This window comes from Pongo abelii, chromosome 15 (assembly GCF_028885655.2).
Source record: "Pongo abelii isolate AG06213 chromosome 15, NHGRI_mPonAbe1-v2.0_pri, whole genome shotgun sequence".
Taxonomy (NCBI): Eukaryota; Metazoa; Chordata; class Mammalia; order Primates; family Hominidae; genus Pongo; species Pongo abelii.
Window position 1 is genome coordinate 51,091,012 of NC_072000.2, and position 20,985 is coordinate 51,111,996.

The 20,985-nt window shown below is 37.0% G+C and overlaps 1 protein-coding gene across 2 annotated transcripts in view; it reads right to left on the reverse strand.

Moving 5' to 3' along the window:
• The window catches only part of MDGA2 (MAM domain containing glycosylphosphatidylinositol anchor 2), an 825,106-nt gene that overhangs the window by 279,566 nt on the left and 524,555 nt on the right, over positions 1-20,985 (reverse strand). For both annotated transcript variants that reach the window (XM_024231654.3, XM_054530089.2), the window contains one exon: positions 6,813-7,009. In XM_024231654.3, coding sequence (XP_024087422.3) covers positions 6,813-7,009 — 197 coding nt within the window. The remainder of the gene's footprint in view (positions 1-6,812; positions 7,010-20,985) is intronic.

Below are 20,985 nucleotides of genomic sequence, written 5' to 3' on the forward strand. Positions count from 1 at the left end.
GGGCTGTGAGTGAGTTCTAACTCTATTAGTTTCCTTGAGAGCTGGTTGTTAAAAAGAAATCTGATACCTCCCCCTCTCTCATCATGTGATCTCTGCAAATACCAGCTCCCCTTTGCCTTTTGCCGTGAATGAAAGCAGCATGAAGCCCTCACCAGATGCAGATGCCACATCATGCTTCCTGTACAGTCTGCAAAACTGAGAACCAAATAAATCTCTTTTCTTTATACATTACCTAATCTCAGGTGTTCCTTTATGGCAACACAAAACACAGAACACAATAACAAAACGGACTGTAAGGAATAGATAAAAAAGAAAGAAAAGCCTCTAGATCCATGATTTCCCAATGGTTCAGCTATCATGGGATTGGAGAGTTGTTCTGGGTGAGCTAAAATGATTTCCTGCAGTCAGAAAACAAGATACCAAGATATGTGAACCTAGAGGGCCCAGGTAACATGGTCTCTAAGTTAATATGTAAGATTAATGTATATACCATGCCAATGGGAGAGTGGGTAATACAGATGAAGTCTGTTAATGGAATATTTTTTAAAATAACAGAATTATGGAAAATTTTGAGCCTTACCTTCTTAATTCATGACAGTCAGCATATAATAAAAATATTTTAAAAAATACAGCAGAATGTATAAGAAAGCAGAGAATATATGCACACACAGATTAATGTTATCAAATGGCATATATGTATACCTGTGATAATGAGTATAATTTAGGCTTTACTATTTATAACTAACATTAATTTTATTTTGTTGATCATTTGAATTTGATACTTTGGGTGTTGGGAGGCTTTTTGCAAGTGAATTTTCATGATTTGTAAAAAGGAATTTTGAGTTGATTATTGTCTAATTGTATAATTAGTCTAATTAGACCAATTATAACTAATTAGGTAATTGATGTAAATATGTTCAGTCTTGTAATTAGATGGTATAATTACAATACACAAGATGATGTCATGAAATTCTTTACAAAAGTTCTAGACAAATGGAAAGTGAATTTTCAATTTGTAAGATTTAAGCAATTGTTTAACATTTCTTAAACAATTACAAAATTATCTGCAATACATATGTTTAACTTTTGACATTATTTTTTAACAAAAGAAATAAAAGGAAGACATACAATGTATATTAGTTAGTGGCCCTTACCAATGCTGACATTGCTCTAATGAAGCAGCCTCAAGCAGTATTTCCATATTACTTATAAAATAAACTAGAACTTTAAAAAAATTATATTCATTCATTTTGATATTTAGATATCAGTAAAAACTAAAGTCTGTCAATTTAGATTCATTTTATGAAGTTCTAATGACTAATTTATTACAAACTTATAAATAGAAAATGATATATGCTAGCCTATGTCTTTTAGTAGTAAGTGAGTGGAAGGACAAAAAGCATAATTATTCCTCTTAGAAATACTGCATTATGTGCCTATGAATTCATATCAGCTTTAGGAACACAGACCAATTTTTTTCTGGAAACATTGTCTATAAAAAGGTATAAACAAGATTTTTGTCACTCAACAGAATTCAGGAATAAATATTCAATTCAAATTGCTATAGTTATTAACATATTATGAATGGGTATACAAAATAGATATATCTCATCTTAGAAATTCTATTTTATTAAAAACAAGACATTATTATTAAATAACATTATTATTGAAAACATATCTTCAAAAGAAGTTTCATTTTCTAACATTAAAACTTAAGTAGACATATGATCTATTATCTGAACCCTTCCACCATATATTCCCAGTATGCCTTCCCAGCTTCACAGCTCCCTGTTCTCCACACATACTAATTATTGTTCTAACTAATCAGAGATACAGATACTCTTTGGAGACATTGTCTTTCTTCTGCATTACTTGCACGTGCTAATGTCTCCACCTTGAATGCTCCCTCCATAGCAGTGTTGTGTACCTCTATTTTGACAATGATTTTTATTTTATATCATAATTATTGATCACCTTAAGTTTTCCTTTACAGATCAACAAACATTAGAGGAGGAGCCTTGCCTAGTGACCTCTGTGTCTCTGGGAAATGTATGCCCATATCTTGAATATACTAGATCTTATTTTAACTGAATCTTATTTACATCATGAAGCCACAAAGGCCAATGACTATCAACCTAAGGAGATAAATTTAAAAATTAAAATATTATTGAAGTGCTCCAATACAAACAATAGTAACATAAAAGTTTTTTTCATTATAGAGTACACGTGGCAGTATGGGAAACAGTAGTTCAAGAAATCAATAACATCTAAGAAGTATATATGTATATGTATATATAAAGTTATATATACATATATACATACAAACATTATATATACATATATACATGGAGAGAGAGAGGCATGAAAACACTAGCACAATAAGCAAAAGATAAAGTAAACAGGGAAAGAGTAACCCAATATGGAAGTATAAAAAGGAAGGAATGAGACATCGTATCAGCTTTTCAGGGACCGCTTCTCTGAGATGATGAGTCCTCAGTGTTAAGAAGGCCTCTGCCGTATTATCTAACTAAAGAATACCTAGAAATAAATTTAACCAAGGAGGGGAAAGATTGATACAATGCAAACCATCAAACATCGATGAGAAAAATTGAAGAGGATACAATTAAATTGGAAGATATCACAAGTTAATGGATTGGAAGAATTAACATTGTTAAAATGTCTGTACTATCCAAAGTGATCCACAGATTCAATCCAATCTTGTTAAAATACCAATGAAATTCTTCACAGATATAGGAAAACACAATGCAAAAATTGTATGAAACCACAAAAGATCCCAAACAGCCAAAGCGATTTTGAGCAAAAACAACAAAGTTGGCATCATACTATCTGACTTCAAAATATTCTACAATACTATAGTAATCAAAACAGCATAGTACTGACATAAAAATAGACATATAGATCAATGGAATGGAATAGACAGCACATAACCAAATCAACACACTTACAGCCAATGAGTTTTCAACAAAAGTGCTAAAATCTCACGTTAGGGAACGGACAATGTGTCTTCAGTAGATAGTGCTGGGAAGCTTGAATATTCACATGCAGAAAAGTAAAGCTAGACTTCTATCTCTCCTCATATACAAACATCAACTCAAAATGAATTCAAGACTTAAATGTAAGACCTGAGATAACACAACTACTAGAATAAAACATAGGGGAAATGCTTCATGACATTGGTCTGGGGACAGGCAACTGAAACAGAAATAGAGAAATAGAATTATATTGAACTAAAAAGTTTGGGCATAGGAATGGAAACAATCAACACAGTGAAGAAACGACTTACAGAATGGGAGAAAATATTTGCAAACTATGCATTTGATAAGAGGTTAATATCTAGAAAATTCACAGAACTCAACTCAATAGCAAAAAAAAAATCTCATTTTAAAATGGGCAAAAGATGTAAATAGACATTACTCAAAAGAATACATACAAATGACCAACAGCTATGTGAAAAAATGCTCAACATCACTAATTATTAGGGACATGCAAAACAAAACCACAGTGAGCTATCACCTCCCTCCCATTAGAATGGCTATTATCAAAAGGAAAAAAAATAACAAATTCTGGTGTGCATGCAGAGAAAGAGGAACACTTATACACTGTTGGCGGCAATGCAAATTAGTACAGCCATTATGGAAAACAGTATAGCGGTTCCTCAAAAAATTAAAAATAGAGCTATAATATGATCCAGCAATCCTACTGTTGGATAGATCCAAAAGAAATTAAGACAGTATGTCAAGGAGATACCTGCACCTCCATATTTATCACAGGACTATTCACAATAGACAAAATATGGAATAAACCTAAGTGTCCATCAACAGATGAATGGATGAAGAAAATGTGGAATATGTACATAATGGAATACTATTCAGCTATGAAATAATGAATGCAGCTATAAAATGATGAATGTTTATTTTACCTAATATAATGTCCTCCAGATCCATCCACATTGCTGCAAATGATGGGTCTGTCCCAGAGCCAGCAACATGAATGGATCTGGAGGACATTATATTAAGTAAAATAATTAAGGTACCAGCAAGACAAATACTATATTATCTACTCATGTGTGGAATCTAAAGAAGTTGACCTCATAGAATTAGGGAGCACAATAATCGTTAGCAGTGGTTAGAGAGAGGGAGAATAGAGAGAGATTGGTTAATAGGTGCAAAGTTACACTTTGGAGGAATAAATTCTAGTGTTCTATTGCAGAATAAGTTGACTATTTAACAATATTGTATTGTATGTTTCAATACAGCTAGAAGAGAATGTTTTGAATGTTCTCACCATGAAGAAATGATAAATGTATCAGGTAATGGATATGCTAAATACCCTGATTTGATTATGATACAATGTGTAGACATGTATCAAAACATCACATCATACCAGATAAATATGGACAATTACAATGTATCAATTTTTTTAAAAGTTTGATTGTGCTTGTTTAATAAATTTAAAATAAATTCCTAAATACTTTGATAGTATGAAAGATTTTTCCAAAATCTGGCCAAGGCCCATATGTTCATTTCCAAGTGATTAGACCCATTTGCAGGTTAGAAATAGCCATATAGCTGGGCACGGTGGCTCACACCTGTAATCCCAGCACATTGGGAGGCCAAGGCAGGTGGATTGCTTGAGGTCAGGAGCTTGAGATCAGCCTGGCCAACATGGTGAAACCCCACCTCTACTAAAAATACAAAAATTAGCCCAGTGTGGTGGCAGGTGCCTGTAATCCCAGCTACTCAGGAGGCTGAGGCATGAGAAACGCTTAAACCCTGAGGCGGAAGTTGCAGTGAGCAGAGATCATGTCACTGCACTCCAGCCCAGGTGACAGAGCAAGGCTCCATCTCAAAAACAAACAAACAAACAAACTAACGGAAGGAAATAGCCATATAGAGAAAAGATGTTTAGAATTTCCTCATTATCTATAAATGCTATGTTTTACAAGATTCTAGAGGAAAACATGTTTTCTAAATCTTAATAATGTCTGTATTTTAAAAATAAATTGACAATAGAAAAATAAAATATGTAATAGATGATCATTTATCTGGATAATATTTTAAACTAAAAAAATCATTTTAGTCATAATTGAAGAATGCATTAAAGTATTGCGGAATGTATGGGGGAAAATTCAGTCCTGCCTCCTGGCAGGGAACACTTAGTGTCATAGTGGCCTAAATCAAGAGACAATCAGATTAGAACAGGCTTCATTTAGGTACTATGTTACGGTGAACTGACTAGTAATACATGTGCAATGCTGAGTTTCAGAGATTTATACTTTGGCAAGTTAAAACTGTTCTATACCTTTTAAAAAATAAAGAATACATATTTTTATTTACAATCTATTTGCAAAACAGGAATATATATGATGTGTGCAGATGTTATCATGTAATCACTGCATTATTCCACAGTTAATGTCTAAATGTTGGTGATTATATTAATCTGAAGGAGCTCAGGCCTTAGTTTACCATATAAGGAAATATATTCAATGGTGAAAAATGGGATGCCGGGATATTTACAAAGTCAAAATAACCTTATGTTATTAGAGTTTAGATATGAAAGCTGTATTAATCTTTAAAACTGTGAAGTAAAATATTTATAATAATTAAAGATTAGTTACACATTTCCCTAGTTAGGGATATATAGATATCTGAAATGTATGTACGATGTGTCAAATTCCTGCCTATCTTGTGATCTATGTAATTTCTTTTTTTTTGTCTTTTTGATGGAGTCTCGCTCTCTTGCCAGGCTGGAATGCAATGGCGCAATCTCAGCTCACTGCAACCTCTGCCTCCCGGGTTCAGGTGATTTTTCCTGCCTCAGCCTCCTGAGTAGCTGGGATTACAGGCATGTGCCACCATGCCCAGTTAATTTTTGTATTTTCAGTAGAGATGGGGTTTCACCATGTTGGCCAGGATCATCTCAATCTCTTGACCTCATCTCAGCCTCAGCCTCCCAAAATGCTGAGATTACAGGCATGAGCCACCACGCCCAGCCAATTTGTATAATTTTAAAAATTATTTTTCACTGTCACAATACTTTTGAACATTTGTCCAAATATTTTTTTATTTAAAACTTTTTCATTGTTAATTTAGGTTTATGCTTCTTTCATCAAAAAACCTTTATAATAACAGCATGCAAATATTCCCACAAATTTCAATATCTTCCTCAAGACTTATTAATTCCTTACTCTTTGTGTATTACACAAGAATGTTTCATATTACATTCACTCTATGTAAAATTAATTCAACTTTTATTAAATACATTTTTAATGACTCATTAATTATTTTTATTTTTAGCATACTTAAAGCTCTATTTCTAAACCAAGTCGAAAACAAACACGACTAAAGGAAATTAAAGACATATCTTTCCTAAAACTAAAGCCAAATAAATTTCAAACAGGTTTCATTTTTTTAATAGTTATTCACCATTTGCAAATGGGGAAATCAAAATCTCTCCTTTTGAGAAATACTTTCCACAAAACCCAAATCAGCTAGCAAAATGTATAACTATGTACATTATAGTGAAACATAGGAAAATTTATAGATTAAAAAAAGTTAGGACATAGTAAGCTAAAAAAAGTTTTCAAAAGTTAACATTTTAAATTTAACTAACCACATAAAAATAAGTTGTCCTTTATATTTAAGTTCTCTAATCTTTAAGTCAAGCACACATTGTTTTTTGAAAGGCCAGAATAGAGAAACTACCTTTTCAAATAGCTATGAATTCATGCTGCCTGAATTAGGAAAGTATCCTAGCAGAGTAGGGTGGAAATACTGTACCTTAATTCATACCTGGGTAAAGAATGGTTCATAAATCTCAACTCCTTTATCAGATCCTTGCAGCAAGACCTCCTGGCCACGTCTCCAGCTATACCGAACAGGAGGATTGGAATTGGCAACACACCGGAGGAACACTGTTCTCTCATAGTAAAATTGTTCTTTAGCTTCACCTATACTTTGATGAACAGTTACTACTGGATCATCCAAATCTAGAGGAAATAAAAACAACCAAATGGCAATGTTATGAGACAGATGACTTTTAAAGTATTGTGCTTATATAACCCACCAAAAATGCATATTCCTCATTGATTGTATTACTTACCACTAGGTACTTTTTTTTTCACTCAGCTTATTGAATTCATTTACAAAGACATTTCCAATGATAAGAAGTAAAGTATATTAGTATCTCTATTTGTTGATAGAGTAAAATTAATTTTGTATATTTCCAACTCTTTGTCAATAGCCACATAAAACAGAGTTCCATGAGAGAGATAAAAATTTAAAACACTCAAATTCAAGAGCTTAGCCAAAACAATGAATCTCAGTGACAAAAAAAATTAATATCAAGCTGCTTGACTTACTCTTTCTCTTTTTTCTTTTTTTAAAACAGGGTCTTGTTCTGTCAACCAGGCTGAAGTCCAGGGGTGCAATCAGAGCTTACTGCAGCCTCAACCTCCTGAACCCAAGCCATCCCCCTACCTCAGTCTCCTGAGTAGCTGAGACTACAGGCATGTGCTACCATGCCCGGCTAATTTTTTTTTTTTTTTCTTTGTACAGACAGGGACTGGCTATGTTGTCCAGGCTGGTCTTAAACTCCTGGCTTCAAGCGCTCCTCCCCCCTCAGTCTCCAAAGTGCTAGATTACAGGCGTGAACTACTATACTAGACCTCTTTGTCTTAATATACTTCTTTTCCAATTATTTATAACTGATATATTAAAAATAATTTAAAAATTATCTTTACAAATTATTAGAATATGTATAGTACCAAAATATGATCTTGCACAGGACCAAATGTTATCTCAAATTTTATATTCCAGATTATATTTGTTATTTGAAGAGTGCTAAAAGGCATTATTAAAAGGCACTCCTGTTTCTATTACTGGATATTGGAACTAATTATGTGTCATTTTGCATGTATCCTAAAGAAAGACTGTACAGTAGAGGCTCAGCATTTTCTGAAAAAGGTCAATTTATAAATACCTTGGGCTTTGTGGTTCAAATGATTGTTTCAACTACCCATCTCTACCATTGCAGTGTGAAAGCAGCCAAACACAATAGGTAAATTAATAACGAATGTTGCTGAGATCCAATAAAACTTTATTTATAAATACAGACACTCCTCAACCAGCTTTGGCTAATGGGCCATAATTTGCCAACCCCTGATATGGCATATTCCACGTTCTTTTCTTAAGCGAAAAATAAATTTTAAAAGTGTACTTGCCTTAAAGCAGCAAGCTTTTAGTTCCATGTGCTAGTATAAACTTAGTACACACTTTAAGTATGATGCAAAACCTGCTGTGTTCATTACCACCTTCACCCAGTTTACCCCTTTTAATTATAACCAAGAAAGGTTACTTAACTTTGGGGTCTTCAATTTCCTTGTCAGCAGATCGGAATGATAACGATACCATATTATTTAGGCTGTTGAAGGATTAAATGAGATAGTCCATAAAGCCCTGGACACATAGTATTAAGTTGGTGCAAAAGTAATTTCAGTTTTTGACATTACTTTTAATGAATGCTTAATAAAAGTTAGCTATTACTATTATTAATAATAATATTATTACTATCATTATTGGAGTCTCATTTAAACTCCTATTGATTCTATGCTGTTTTCTTGTTTTTATTTCACCAATTCATAATACATTCAACTCTTATTATAAATAGATAAAATGCCACTTGCCCATTGTCCAGACTATCAAACGCTTCTACATGACAAAAACTTTAACAAAGGCCTGGAAATAACCTACAGTATTTATATGGACATAAGAATAGTGAAGTGTGTGAGCATATGCTACCCTGAATATTTAAAAGACATTGTTCCTTAGAAAAGATTCTCTCTGATGTGTTAACATAATAAAATGCCAACCAAAGTAGTGAAGTAATAGCTACCCTAGAGAATCAAAGTAAAGAACAGAATCCAAAATTTCCCCATTTTTTAAAAAGTTTTTTTCAAATGTGATTCGCTTGACAGCCCTACTTTGATTTCTAGTTTTGCAACATTCTGAGGGTTTTTTTTTTCTTCCAACATCAGAATATTTTCACAGCTACCTCAAAGGCCTCTAATTTTAGTAGTGTAAATTTACAGAACAACTGCTGCTTTTTGGTAAAGCTTAAAGGAACTTTCCATTTAAATTCACTCTATTAGCTGTGCAGCGATATATGCTGTCTGGTTTTATTAAGTTCGGATATTTAGGGATACCAGCATCATTATCATAAAATGTTTTGAGATTTTTAAAATCTATCAAATATTAATTTGGTGATTAGCCTTTCATATACATCATATATATTGATTAATTGAATTTAGCCTTAGTGACTTGATAAAAGATACTCTGATTCAATTGTAAACAATTTATTTTTTTTCTTGTTCAAAACATAATCTCTTTAGTCACAGGCTTATTTTTAGAAGTTATGAGCTGTATATGTTGTAAAAATTCAATTCTGAATTCAGAAAGCTCAGGAACAAAACAGAATTTGATGGTAAACAGTGTAACAATGATGACTTCCAAACAGTTAATAGGTTTGTACTTTCCAACACCCATTTCTTGATGTATCCCCAGCTCTTTTCTTGTTAGGTGGTGGTGTCAACAGACTCAGTCAGGAATAAACCAAACCTGTTCTTCCCTGGTCTGGATGACTTTTGGGTCATTGGTTTTCAAGATTCGAATTTTGTGACAATGGCTTATAGTATTGGCTAGATTATCTGTTGAATTGACTCATGTTTAGAAATTTCTAAGTGTTTTTTGCATTTCAGATTTAAAAACAACATGCCAAAACAAGATTTCTTTAAGACAAGTGAAATGATAGCACAGCTAAAAATATACAATTTTAAGGGAGATTATATATGTTTGTGTGTGCCCACATGTATGCACGTGTAGATATACATACTTACATATATAATAATATATAATGCAAGTAATATATACACACATATCACTTAAATCTATTTTAATATATATTCTTTATATTACTAAATATATATTGAATATTTGTATTTGATTTAGGACAGGTTTCTGAGAAAACAGATTCAGAGATGTGTGTGCAGAAGTGGTTCTGGGAAGTATCTTACAGATCAACACGTGAGAGAGTGAAAGAAGTAGGACTGATCAAGGGGAGGGTTGAATTACAAAAGGTCTCTGTAGCTTTGCAGAACTCTCTGAGCTGGGATATCCCCTCAAAGCTGCCCTGCCCTGAGCCAAAGGGGCTAAGCCTTTATACACCCACCACCTCCCCTATCAACAGGTCATTCAATTTGTGCTACTCCTTGCTAGGAGACATAACCTTGAGAGGGCCTGCTCTGTTTGGCTTATTTCTAGAGATAGCAATTTTAGCTGATAGCAATCATCTGCTAATACTCTCAGCAGCGGGAGGAATGAGTGCTTCAGTTCTGGGGAAGGGATCTAACTGGTGCACTGCAGTATCCAGTCAGATCTACTTGCTAGGTGTGATAAATCTCCGGGAAAAGCTACTCCAAGACTCTGGTTAGTCTCTCTCTGGAAAAACTTTCAAAAGGAACTATAGTAGGACTATATCCATCATCTCCTTCTACTATTGCCATTCTAGATTCCTCTCACCCTGTGCTAGTACATTTTTTGGTATAGGTAGCTTACCTAGTTGCATTACTAGAATTTTGTCAGATTTGAGCCCTTGATCATAATATGTTCTCAAACCAAAGCTGATGTACTTGTCTGTTTATGACCAAAATTGGACAAGAGAATACTGAGAAATGACTCACTGCATTAACTGGGTATCAAACATATTGTTTCCTGCCTCACTATATAACAACAGTCCTACCAACAGCCTCATATAGGCTGGTCACTCCCACCAGGATAGTGACTCCTCTTATCTGCTGCTTCCTGACACAGAAGCCTAAAGTTACTGAGTTGACGCCACGGCTTAAAGATTAATGGGACTCTTGCTATGTCACTTAATGGAAGCTTTTTCCCTTTCTGGGAACTGGGATCTCTAAACTGGCAGAGCCCAGAGTTGCGGGAAGGAAAGCAATCCCCCAGTAGGTCACTGGATGTGATGGTAGTGAGGTCACTTCTTGGTTCTTGGACCTGTGTATTCTATAAGGAGAAAAAGCAGCATATAATAATGGTCATTGATTTAGAATTTAACTGCATCCTGGAGGGTAGCACCCACTCCTTACTGAATATTTTCTCTCTAAGACTCAATTGCCCTCTCTAAAAGGCCATTCTATCACTCTATTAAGTTGGCATTTTTAGTTGATATAGTACGTATGACCAGATAATCCATGGCAATGTGCCCACTCCGGAATCCTGATATCCAGGTCAATTTGGATCCTGTGTATGACATTTCTCAGAGTATCTCAGGAGTCCATTTTCCCTAGTCTATGATTATTCAAGTAAATGGATGTAGGTTTTTTGTAGAAAGAACTGAGAGAATAATTACCACATACATTTGCTATGGTGTTTTGGGGTTCTTTCTGGTGATTCAGTTGAAGTCTTCAGTCAACGAGCTCAAAATTTGAAAATTGCCTCAGGTACAGAAATTGGACAAGGATCGTGGCTTTTTATTAGGTAGCCATATGCACACTCTTATTCACCCGTTTTTAATTGTGTAGATTGCGCAACAGTTTGTTGGCTGTCCACTTATTTTCCCCTAGAGATGCTGTGTTCTGTTAACCATCTCCATAGCTCTCTGTGATTCTGGAGTCTTAGATACATTTGAACAAGCCATTCATTAAGATAAATGTGCCTGGCTGGGCACAGTGGATCACACCTGTAATCCCAGCACTTTGGGAGGCTGAGGTTGGGTGGATCATTTGAGGTCAGGGGTTCCAGACAAGCCTGGCCAACATGGTGAAACCCATCTCTACCAAAAATACAAAAATCAGCCGGGCATGGTTGCGGGCACCTGTAGTCCCAGCTAGTCGGGAAGCTGAGGGAGGAGAATTGCTTGAACCCGGGAGGTAGAGGTTGCAGTGAGCCAAGATCACACCACTGCACTCCAACCTGGGGGACAGAGTGAGCACTGTCTCAAAAACAAAAACAAAAAACAAAAAATAAATGTGCCTACTTTTCTTGTGACAACTAAGAACTACCTCCTAGCCTCTGTTATTTTGAAAATCTGTCATCCCCGCTGTTACGAGGGAGGCCAATTCTATAATAGCATCTACTGCTATTAACATTTGCCTATAGAGGACAGTCCAGTCACCACTGAGCTTCTTAATGATGCTTGTGTCTCAGCCATCAGCACATTCTTACTGCTTTAGTCAAGGAGGTGTTCTCCAAGCCTTTACAAAGAAAAAGTGAGCTGATGATATTTCTGGAACTTATATGATATATTCACTTTAGCATTCCCACTTCTCTGAGTCATTGGGTCCTTTTTTCACTGTCGGCACAGCAGTTTGGGCATTTATACTTTATTTAGTGGAGACCATTGCTTTCCCCAAGCTTCCATGAGCCATCCTAGCAGTGTATAACACTATTTCCTGCTGTCCTTGTCTAAGCGTTAAATCTTGTATCATGGTGGAATGTTCCCATATCAATAATCTGTGTCACTATCCTCACTTGATCCTATTTTCCATCCTCAATTTTATTCAATCTCTTATTCTCCATCCCATCTCATCCAGCAGCCTCAGCATCTAGCTCCATACATACTTCCCTAACTCCTGGCTGGGGTCTACAGCTAATTTAAAGCATAATCTTTTTCCTCTCTTAGAAGCCCAACAATTCCAGAGCCAAGTAATGTTATCTATTGACCCTATACGGATCTGGTGGCCAGAATAGAGGTAGGGTTATATCCCAAGAAGGGTGTGAGTTACCTCCAAGGGAAGAAGTTTCTGTATCATCTTCAAGCAAGATGGAAATGACTGCCTCTAATTGGGAGGAATAGGCAACTTCCATAGGTCCAGATGGCTTAGGATAATTTGAGGCTTCAAGGTTGTGGAGTCCATAAACCCAGATGTAACCTCCCGTAAGATTCCCCTTGTTCCCAACCAGGGTTCAGACTCTGGCATAGCTGAGAATGCAGGCCTCTTGAAATTCTGTTATATTTTTAAATAAGTCCTAAGCCTTATTATCTGCTTTTATTAACTTTGACTGCAGAAGATAAGAATCTCTTTGTATTTTGCCAAAGAGGTCTTATGCTCACATACCACGGTCAAGTGATGATTAATTACACTCAGCCTTTCTTTTTTTTTTCTCCACTGCGTAAAAGGAACCCAGCAGAACTTGATTCCATTGTCCTTATAATTATTACTTTCCTCTGAATTCCTCAGAAGCCTGAAATATTGAACTCACAGGGCATTACCTTTCATCACCACCTATCCTTATCACAGGTGAAGATTTTAACAACTTCCCACTATAGCAATCAAGAGCTATCAGTGGTTGGCTGGGCATGGTGGCTCATGCCTGTAATCCCAGCACTTTAGAAGGCCAAGGCAGGTGGATCATCTGAGGTAGGAAATTAAAGACCAGCCTGGCCAACATGGTGAAACCTTGTCTCTACTAAAAATATAAAAATTAGCTGGACATGGTGGCACATGCCTGTAATCCCTGTTACTCAGAAGGCTGAGGCACAAGAATCGCTTGAACCCGGGAGGCAGAGGTTGTAGTGAGCCGAGATTGTGCCACTGTACTCCAGCCTGGGTGACAGAGCAGGACTCTGTCTCAAAAAAAAAGAGCTATCAGTGGCTACCTGCCAACAGCAATGGGGCCCTCACTGCAGCCAGCTAGTTGGCTGCTGAGTGATCCACCTCTAAAATTCCATTTTAAAGTTATCTTCCTCAGGTCACCTAGAATGGGTTCTTTGGAAATCTGATTCTTTGATGAAGACATGCATTTTGGAAGTTTGTTGGAGAGTGCCCTCAGAATCAACTCATGTGGTAGTGTTTTAAAAAAAGAGGGATTAGGCAGTGGAATGAGTTCAACTGTGATGCATTACTTCCAAATAAGTCAGATGGAGCTGTTGAGTTGAGAAGGCCTTTCAGAGTGGCCCTACAGAGTTTTCCTACAAAGGATATTGATGCTTCACTGCATTAGCAATTCCCAAACTGAGGTGGCTCTTGCCAGCTGAGGACAATTCCATTAGAAGGGCTGACTTGAGAGCCAACATCTTCCAACGCTTCCAGGAAGGAAAAGCACCTGCTACACAGTTTTATCATAAGAACTTGAAGTTACTATTCATAATTTTCTCTAGCTTTTAAATGTAGTTCAGGGAGCATAAAATATGTCTCTATGTTTATTCAACAGTCAATTTTCATACTTTATGACCCTGATAATATTACACAACCACACTGAATTCTTTTCTACTATTGTTATTTTATTTATATTTCTCTTTAAAATAAATTTAATTTTATAGGCTAAATGTGTGAAATTCAAATATCTAGATATTAAATAATTACAAAATGTTATTTTAAGAGCGTATGATTTTTATTATTAAACTGGGGCCAAAATTCTTCACATATATACAGTAATGTAAATAATTGAGTGTCTTATTTGATATATATTTATTTTAAATATATTTCAATAACATGGTTTCCTATAAAATATATTTCTATTTGTATAGGACTCATATCTTATATTTATATTCTTAAAAACCAATATAATAGGCATACTCAATAATCTAATAAATATAAAGGAAGATTAATCTGTCATGAATATAGTCAATGTCAGTTTTCAGCAAGGAAATTGATATGTATCATAATAATAATATAAGAAAAATTTGTTTTTTCATTTAAATGCAGTGGCTACTCCTTTATAACTAAACTAATTTTCTTGAAACTTTTTTTGGCTGAACACTAGGAGATTAAAGTCAGTTTAAGAAAATTAATGTAATATATGCTGTTTTCCTCAACTCTAGAAATAACTGTCTCCCAATTGTCTCCCAAAAGAATTTGTGGCATGAAAAAATTTGACATAGGTTTTGATGTAACAGTAAGAGAAATGTTCCAAGACAATCTGAACTTTTCCACAGTTTTTCTTTGTATAACCTATAAGAATTATCTACTTGCCCAGTTTTACTTTGCAATATTTTTTTTGAGTTTCTATTAATCTCAACATGTAGGTGTTCAGGACATGGTGTACAAATAATCAACTAATGAATGATATGCCTAATATTTATTGAATACCTATTTTGGGCCAGGATGTTTTGGAAGAAACTTTACATATGCCAACTAATTTCATTTTTATAGAAACCTCATCTCTTTTAATGTCCTAGGAGTCAAGTTTCAGAGAGATGAAGTAATTTGCCAGTATATATGTAACCCGATGAGTATTATCAAATATGTCTTAATCTAAAATGTTTATGTTTATTATTTTCATGCATATTTTACATGTCTACAATATGCTAAACATTATATAAATAACTCAGTTTACAAGTAGCCTACAGTTCATGAGTCAAAAAAGGAAAATAAATGAATAAGATGAAAAAAAAACACAACACAATTAAATAAATGATCCTATAGAGATGTAAGCCAAATACAGACAACTATTTCTTTCTGGAAAGAATAGTAAAGGCTTCCTGAAAAGATGATGTCTGAAATAAATCCTAAATTATGAAGAGAGTATGCCAGATAATAAATTAAATAATTACAAAATGTTATTTTAAGTGCATATGACTTTTATTATTCAACAGGGGCCAAAATTCTTCACAAGTATACAGTAATGTATACATGTGAAGAGTAGGAAGTAGCACACATGAAGTTCTGAGATATCAGAGCCAATATCAGATATCCAGCAAAGCTAGAAAAGACTTCTGGGTACTGAGGAATAGTAATTTGGTATGATGTTTGAGAGACAAAAATGGACCAAATCATTAGTAGCACCATCTATGCTAAAGAAAATCCATTCCATTACTTTTTTAGCCAGGCTTTTGCTTTAGAAAGATCATCCTAGCTCCTTCTGGAGAAGAGATTTGGAGGTGGTAAAAAGAGTGGTAAGGAGATCAGTAAGAAGGTTGTGGCAACAACTGAGATGAACAATGACAGGGGCTTTGAAATAAGGGTGACAATGGGCATGGAGAGGAGGCTTAACTGAACTAGGTGAGTGATTAGAAACTGGGCTGGGCAAAAGGTGGGAGTTAAAAAAGGTCTCTAAGGACCTGGATTTGGCAGTTGGGTAGACAGTGCACTAACTGAAACATGAAATGTAAAGAGAGAACTTTACCTGGCTGTGGGTGGAGTGGGATGGGAGTTGTAAAAGGTAAGAAAGTTGAGTTCTGTTTGGTTGACGCAGCTCCTCCAGTTGCAATGTGCATGACCTACAACCAGAATAAGTCTGAGCTACAGATATGGATTTAGGAGTCATCGGTATGCTGTGAAGGGGAATGGACCACTTGAGGAGTATGCAGAATGGAAAAAGGGAAGGACCAGTGAGAGAGGCCTGGGCAGCAGTAAGTACAGGCAAAAAAAGAAAAGAAAAGAAGCTAAAAAAAAAAAAAAAAAAAAAAAAAAAAAAAGTTGGGCGGGAGGGCTTTGTAAAAGACTAAGGAAAAAGTGATAAAGAAGAAGAGAGGTAGAGTCAAAACAAGTCAATAGTAAATAAAATAGCACTTCCACAGCCATGGAGAGGTTGGAGAGCAGAATAAGTGGTGAAAAGACAACAGAACTGGAAAGTGACTTTAAATGTGGCAAGTAATAAATCACTGGTGACCTTTGCCAGAGTTGAGTCAGTGAAGTGATGGGTCTAGCATTTTCCTGTACTCTACAGAGTGAAAGTCAAGTAAAAACATAAAGAGATTAATGGGTATCATCCTTTCAAGAAACTTGGCTCTAACAAAAAAAATAAAAAATAAAAAAAAGTAGTTAGGGGAGTAGAGGACAACACGTGATCAAGAGAGTCTTGTTTTGTTTTGTTCCAGTTTTGTTTTTCATTAAGCAGAGAGAGTTTGTTTTTCCTTAAGCTGAGTGCATTTAAATTCCTAGGATAAAATAAAACATAAGGAGCATTAGGAAAAGGCCCAATGTTTGAAATAGCTATTTTTTAGTAAATAATTATTATTTTAGTGTTATACTTTGATAGCAGCAGTGGCCCCATTTGGAGTGGCTGCTGCAAAGACGACGACCGCAGTGGGGGAGATGCAGCTAGGGCTGTGCACTCCATAGAAACTGCGGGAGCCGGGAACAGGCAGGATTCCTGTCCCCTTCCAAGTTGGTGGGGTGGGAGCCCTGTGATCCCAGGCGCAGCTGCAGCCACCCAGCCGCAGCAGTGGACCCGGACATCCCTGTGCTCTTGGCCCGTGAAGCCCCCCTGCCCCTGCATGCTTGGAAGTGCCTGGTTCCACTGCCTGGCCTCTCCCGGCTCCCAGCACCTGCTCCAATTTTGGAGCAAAGTTGTGGTCCGGCCCAAGCACTGTCATGACCAGGCCTGGTGTGTGGGTGCTAGGGTCGGTACTGACACACCAGCCTCTCACTGCCTCACCCACCTTCGGACTTTAGGTGGTGACAAGTACAGCAGAGAGGACAAGATGGGGCTGAGGGCCACTCGGCACCAGCCTTGCAGGCACCCCCTAGCATGAACAGCCAGGGCGCCATGAAGCGGGCAGGAGGCAGATAGGCTCCTGGGCGGAAAGGGGCAGGACCCCTGTGAAATCCCACCTTCAAACCATGGACTCTGTAGCATGGGGCCCAGGCTTCCAGTTCCCTCTACCAAAGTGAGAACTTCTGGTGCTTTTTCCAGGGTTGCCCATGGCTGCCCATGGACCAATCAGCACGCACTTCCTCCCCTCTGAAGCCCATTAAAATCCCAGACTCAGCCAGACTGGGACAGACAACAGGATAACCTGCCGAGGGAAAAGAGCTACACACTGTGGGTCTCCTCTCCACTGAGAGCTGTACACTCATCATGACAACCTGCCTGCAGATAGGAGCTACCGGCTCTGAGTCTCCTCTCTGCTGAGGGCCGCACAGATGCTGCAATGACCTGCCTGCGAAAGGAGCTACCCACTTCAAGTCTCCTGAGACCTGTACTATTGCTCAATAAAGCTCCTCTTCGCCTTGCTCACGCCTGTAGTTGTCCTTGTACCTCATGCTTCCTGGATGCGGGACAAGAACTCCGGACCTTCCGAATGGCAGGACTGAAAGAGCTGTAACACAAACAGGACTGAAACATGCCCCCCTGCTCGCCACATTGCGGATGATGAGAAGAAAAGACAGAAACAGAGAAGAGCCATGGTCCTTCGGGAATCCCAGACCTAGGAGCTCCCCAAGTCAGAGCTGTGACACTCTCTTTGGAGCTCTGCAGTTCCTCGCGTCTCCAAGATTCCGGGCACCACCACGTTTCCCAGTGTCTGCAGTGAAAGCCGCTTGCAGTACGCCTGCTCCAGCTGCGGCCTAGCAGGGAGCCAATGCCCATGCCGGGACTTGCCCACCCCGCCACAGCTGGCATGCCTGGCTGTACACAGTGGCCAGACCCTGTGGTTGCTCACACAGCCCTCACCGTTCCATGCCTGGCTCACCCTTGACAGCTGTGAGATCCAGGCCGATAGCGCAAGATGAGCACAGCCTAACAGGCCGAGAGGGCAAAACAAACCCAGTGAACCTGAGCAAAACTTGGGCAAAGGTGCCACTGGCCACAGAGGTTTCTGGCTGGCAAAGCGACACCCCAAGGGTCTTGCGACATTTTTTATATGAATTTTTTTACAATTCTTTTCTGTTTTTTTCTTTTTTTTTTTTTTGAGACAGAGTCTCTCTCTGTCGCCCAGGCTGGAGAGCAGTGGCGCAATCTCTGCTCACTGCAACCTCCGCCTCCCAGGTTAAGCGATTCTCGTGCCTCAGCCGCCGGCGTAGCTGGGATTACAGGTGCGTGCCACTACCCCGGCTAATTTTTGTATTTTTAGTAGAGGCGGGGTTTCACCATGGTGGCCAGGCTGGTCACAAACACCTAACCTCAAGTGATCTGCCCACCTTAGCCTCCCAAAGTGTGGGATTATAGGCATGAGCCATCACACCTGGCCAAGATTTATTTTATCAGTTGTGTGTCCCTATTTTTGAGAAGGTTTTCATTTAAGCTTCTAGGATTCTAGGCTAGAAAACTTAAAATTATTTTTGACCCTTCCTTATATTTACATCAAGGCATACACTTTCTTAACCTTAAAGGGGGAGGGGGAAAGGATAGCATTGGGAGATATACCTAATGCTAGATGACGAGTTAGTGGGTGCAGCGCACCAGCATGGCACATATATACATATGTAACTAACCTGCACATTGCGCACAGGTACCCTAAAACCTAAAGTATAATAATAATAAATTAATTAATTAATTTAAAAAAAAACTCCAAAGTTAGTTATTATACACTAAATAGCTTCGCTTGAGTTCAGTTCACTAAATTATGGAAGCATTTGTTTAGTCCACTCTCCACTACCACTCGAGTTTCTCTAGTGACATAAACCAGCTAACTCACCTCCCAACCTGCACTGGTGCAATTAATCCATAGGCTTATGATTAATCAGTTATTAACTGAGACTGAAGTCACAGCAAGTAGTCACAAGTTAAAAAATCAACTAATCTAAAAAATATTCACAGCAGAAGCATGTTTTCCACAGGAGGTTATTCCACCATTTGGTCCAATTTTTCTGTCTTTAATCTTTGAATTAAACCAAATTAATCTAAAAACCCAGATGGAAAGACACACTAAAAACTATATTGGATGTCATCTTTTTCTCTGGAAAGTTCCAGAAATCTTAAAAATCCTATACAGAAGATATATATAAATGTGGTTCCTTAAGGAAAATAATTGCTCAATATACTTGGAGGCACTAAAGCTAGAAAAGCATATTATTTTTTCACTTTATGAACAAAAATTTATATTACTAATACAACTATAGTATGACTGCACTATATGAGTGATAGCTCATAACAATAGATGATGCTAATTATATGCATATGTCTGTCAATGACCACAACCTGACTGAAATGGTTACTGTGAAGCTATACAAAAGAGAAATTAAATCATTGTTAGACATCAATAATTAAGAACAAAGCATCAATATAAATGATTTGTAGTTCTGCAGATATCAATTCAAAAGGACTATTTTCTTTGATAAATCGATGGGAAATTTTGTTCAAATATTGATGACAGGAAATGTTTCATATCTTCCCTACATAGAAATTTTTGAATAATGGGTAATCTTATTTGATCATTCATAATAAAAGACAAAATGAATACTTACAGCCAACTTCCTCAAATGGGACACTTCTAAGAATGAGGCTATCTATAAAACTTAGATTCATTCATTCTAATGTGAAATTTTGCTTTTACTCATTTACTCACACAAATTAGAATCCATTGCATCTTCACTAAGTTTTTTAAAATATATGCAACTACATGTTTTATATATCTTTGCTAATATTATTCTGATGGTTTTGCATGTCATTCTAGAGAAAGAGTTTTTGAACCTTGATATGTCCTGGAAAAACTGTCCCAGGATTTTTCTTTTACCTCTTCCTCACTCATTTTCTATCAAACTCCTGAAAAATGAAAATAACAAAGGATATAAATTTTTAAACTATGTATATATGTGTGTGTGTGTGTGTGTGTGTGTGTGTGTGTGTATCTGATACGGTTTGGTTGTGTCCCCACCCAAATCTCATCCTGAATTGTAGTTCCCACAATCCCCATGTGTGGTGGGAGGGACCCAGTGGGATGTAATTGAATCATGGGGACAGTGTCCCCCATGCTATCCTCGTGATAATAAGTTCTCACAAGACCTCGTGGTTTTATAAGGGCTCCCCCCCCACTCAGCTCTCATTCTTCTCTCTCCCGCTGCCCTGTGATGAAGTGCCTTTAACCATGATTTTAAGTTTCTGGAGGCCTCCCCAGCCATGCAGAACTGTGAGTCAATTAAATGTCTTTTTTTGTAAATTATTGTCTTGGGTATTTCTTCATAGCAGTGTGGAACAGACTAATACAGTATCTATACACACACACACACAGAGTATACATACAGTCATGTGCTGCATAACCGTGTTTCGGTCACAACAGACTGCATATAAAATG